The sequence below is a fragment of the Octodon degus genome, unplaced genomic scaffold, assembly GCF_000260255.1.
Source record: "Octodon degus isolate 3935 unplaced genomic scaffold, OctDeg1.0 scaffold00024, whole genome shotgun sequence".
Classification (NCBI taxonomy): Eukaryota; Metazoa; Chordata; class Mammalia; order Rodentia; family Octodontidae; genus Octodon; species Octodon degus.
This window is the reverse complement of record NW_004524600.1, coordinates 11,697,664-11,699,322: the sequence shown is the minus strand read 5'-3', so window position 1 is coordinate 11,699,322 and position 1,659 is coordinate 11,697,664. Positions and strand designations below refer to the sequence as shown.

The 1,659-nt window shown below is 49.1% G+C and overlaps 1 protein-coding gene across 1 annotated transcript in view; it reads left to right on the top strand.

The window, feature by feature from the left end:
* Perp (PERP, TP53 apoptosis effector) overlaps positions 1-343 on the top strand; it is a 27,680-nt gene extending 27,337 nt beyond the window's left edge. Inside the window, exon 4 of the mRNA XM_012514086.2 lies at positions 324-343. Coding sequence (XP_012369540.1) covers positions 324-343 — 20 coding nt within the window. The remainder of the gene's footprint in view (positions 1-323) is intronic.
* Positions 344-1,659: the final 1,316 nt, after the last annotated feature.

The window sequence follows — 1,659 nt, the reverse complement described above, 5'->3', positions numbered from 1 at the left end:
GGGCTCTTTGCTCTTGATTCTCAAAATAAATCTGGTTAAAAGCCCCCAGTAACAACCATGCCACTGCCCCAATATTTGGCTGCCTTGAAATTTCTTTTTCAAGATTAACTGGTCCACTGTGCTTAATTTCAGTCTCAGGCAAAGTCTCTGGACAGGAGCAAAATGCAGACAAGCCTTCTGCCAACCCATAACACAAATCATCCGCAGTGCAACAACCAATGCTGTCCTTCTTTCCAGCAGAAACCTCCCCAGCCTTGTCTTTACAGGCCGGCTTTCCATCAGCCTTCTGGTCTTCTGCGCTCTGGCCAGAATCTCCCATACAGAACAGCCGAAGCTGATCTAGTGCTTCACGTGTAGGCGACATCTCTGAACCTTTCCTATCTCTTCCCATAAACCAGTCCCAAAAGCTTGTAATCCACATTGTCAGGTATAGCCACAGCAATGACTCCATTCCTCTGGTACCAAATTCTATCTTAGTTGCTTTTTACTCGTTGCTGGGACAAATACCCAACACTCAAAATGAAGTAGGGAAAGGTTTATTTAGCTCACAGTTACTGGAGGGTTCAGTCCATATTCTGCTGGCTCCAAGGCAAACAACAGCAGTTCATGCGGCAGAAGCAGCAGAAAACAATGAAGAGCAGAGGAGGAGCAGCAGTTGCAGCGGCGTCCATCAAGCCTCTCTCTTCCTTCTGCGCTGACTGCAAAGACCAGCGCTCCACAGTGAAGATCGGAGCTCCTTCACAGTGGTGTGGCCACAGTGATCAAGCCCTCTGAAGACTGAGATTTCTCCACAGAAGGAAGCAGAGCGGGGTGCAGGAAACCAGGCAGGGCGGCTTCCTGCCTTTCTCAGTTCCTGGGCCCTGCCCACCTGCAGAGCTAGGACCCCATGCTGAGAGCTGTGGAGCTGATTCAGCCAAGTTGACACAATGTATCAACTAACACACATGGACAATACTTAGGCAATCCCACAGGGTTCCATGAACTGTGCCAAGACTTCTGGTGGGCACACAGACTGTCCCAATAACGGAGGAGCACGATCCTGTCATATGGAGGAAGAGAGAATCTCTATGCATGCTGTGGTCAGAAATTCAGCTTCTGGGTTTACACTGCAGAGAAACTCCGTGCGTGCCGCAGGAGACAGAAGAGACAAGTGCCTTTGCAGAACTGTCTTTCTGAAAGCAAGAACCTCGCCCTGTGAAAGGCAGACGGCATGCTGAGCCCCAGGCCCTTACACATGAATTGTTTTTCTCAACTCCGGACGAATATAGTATTTGCTCTTCATTTCTGTGTTCTGAAATTTATAATGTCCCTTCATGTGGGTTTGTATTTGTTTTCCTTCAAGTGCCTCATTTTCTCTGTTCTCTTACTCCGTGACTCCTTGCTGTCCTGCATTGATCTCCCTGGTCACGCTTCTAGATTTCTGTTTCTCTCGGTTTCTTTTCTTTATTTTTTAAAATGCATTTGGTACAGGGTCTCACTATGCAGCTTGGACTCCTAGTGATCTTCCTATTTTCAGTCTTCCCAGTGCTGGGATTACCGGTGTACTCCAGCTCAGCATGCCCTGGGGGCAGGGCCAGTGGGGCTTGCCGTGCCAGGGATGGAACCACGGTCCCTGTGCTTGCCTAAACAGGTGCTCAGTCTGCTGAGCTTTCTCCCTCG